General features: G+C 58.6%; 1 protein-coding gene across 1 annotated transcript in view; it reads right to left on the minus strand.

Annotated features, from left to right (window-relative positions):
• VOLCADRAFT_87919 (uncharacterized protein) overlaps positions 1-1553 on the minus strand; it is a gene marked incomplete at both ends in the record, with an annotated part of 15239 nt that overhangs the window by 10429 nt on the left and 3257 nt on the right. Inside the window, 2 exons of the mRNA XM_002947695.1 lie at positions 561-741; positions 1320-1391. Of these exons, the coding sequence (XP_002947741.1) occupies positions 561-741; positions 1320-1391 (253 nt within the window). The remainder of the gene's footprint in view (positions 1-560; positions 742-1319; positions 1392-1553) is intronic.

Genomic DNA, 1553 nt, shown 5'->3' on the forward strand with positions numbered 1-1553 from the left:
GGGGGGGGGGGGGCCCGGGGCGGGGCGGGGAAATCACGAGAGGCAATCAAACCAGAAATGAGCTGCCTGGGGGGGGGGAGGGGGAGGAGCGGAATGCGGCAGCGTTCTGGAGTTGGTACAGTTAAACCCCAAGTTAAAAAAACCGAAACGACAACGGATCTTCTCCTCTGGTGGGGAGGGAAGGAAGGAACGAAAACAAATTCCGATGGCAGAAGGGGGTTAGGAGGGGTTGGCCGCGAAGGGGGAAAAACGAGGGAACGCAGAAAATTAGAAAAAAAACATACTTTGGATAGGGCCTCTCCAGGCTTACAAACATACAAACATACATACATACATACATACATACATACATACATACATGATTAGGCATATACTAGGTTAGGCACTACTGGTAAAGCACCCCCCGGCTGACAAACATACATACATACATACATGGGTTGAATGGATGCAAAAGTAAAAAATGCGATAGGAAATGCGACACCTGACTCTGGAAAAAAAAGAGCCACGCAAACAGGCCGCAGGCGCAACAACCGTATCACGCTAGGCGCGCTGCGGCGCACCTCCACCACCTCCACCTCCTGCGCGTTGCCGTGCCGCTGCCGCCGCCGCCGCCACCGCCGCTTCCGCCTCCGCCCGCGCGACCCTCCTCTTCTCATCCTCCTCCCGGCGCTTAGCCGCCTCCGCTTCCTGCTGCTGCCGCCGGAATGCGGCCACCGGCTCCGGAACCGCCCAGGAGGTCTCCTGTGTGTGGGGGGAGGGGGGAGGGGTAGAGACCGGGGGCGGGGGCGGGGTGTTTTGCCGTACACAAGGGCGCCGTCAGCGGTGTGTGATGTGCCATGAAGCCGCGCCTCCATTCACATCAACACAACGACACCGCAACGACCAACGGCGGTCGGTTGGCAATGCGGAATACCGACCATATAGACTTCTGGTCCTTGGGTTCGGGGTTTCGGGTGTTCTTCTCTGGGCCAAGTTTCCCCCTCTCCCCCTCCCCCTCCCCCACCATGCGCACCCCTTTCCCACGGACCTCCTTTCTAGACTCTTCTTCCTGGGAGTGATCCTTAACCCAACTTCCCTGGCAATAGCAACCCCCCTGCCAAAACCCCCAATCCCCCCCACCCCCAACAAACTCTACAACAAACCCTACCACTACTACAACTACTACAACTACTACTACAACTACAACAACTATAACAGTCAACCAATTAACCAACCGACCAATTGAGACTCCTCTTCCCTCCGCCCCTCTATCCCTCTCCCTCCCCTCCTCTACACCCCACCCCGCACCCCACCCCACCCCACCCCGCACCGCACCGCACCTCGGTTGTTTCGTTGTAGAAGTAGACCCGGCCGTCCGCGCACTCCACCTCTTGCCAATCTGTGTCGCCGACCTGGGGCCCGAGTTGGGGAGGGGGCGGGTTGGGGGCTGAAAGACGAACCACGAGCGAGTGAAGCTGATGCCAAGGAAAGAGACTGCTGCGGCGGATGTAAAAGGGGGCGGGTTGGGGGCCTGGAAGGTGACGATAACCCACACCCATCCACACCCGTTTCCG

This window comes from Volvox carteri (assembly GCF_000143455.1).
Source record: "Volvox carteri f. nagariensis unplaced genomic scaffold VOLCAscaffold_7, whole genome shotgun sequence".
NCBI lineage: Eukaryota > Viridiplantae > Chlorophyta > Chlorophyceae > Chlamydomonadales > Volvocaceae > Volvox > Volvox carteri.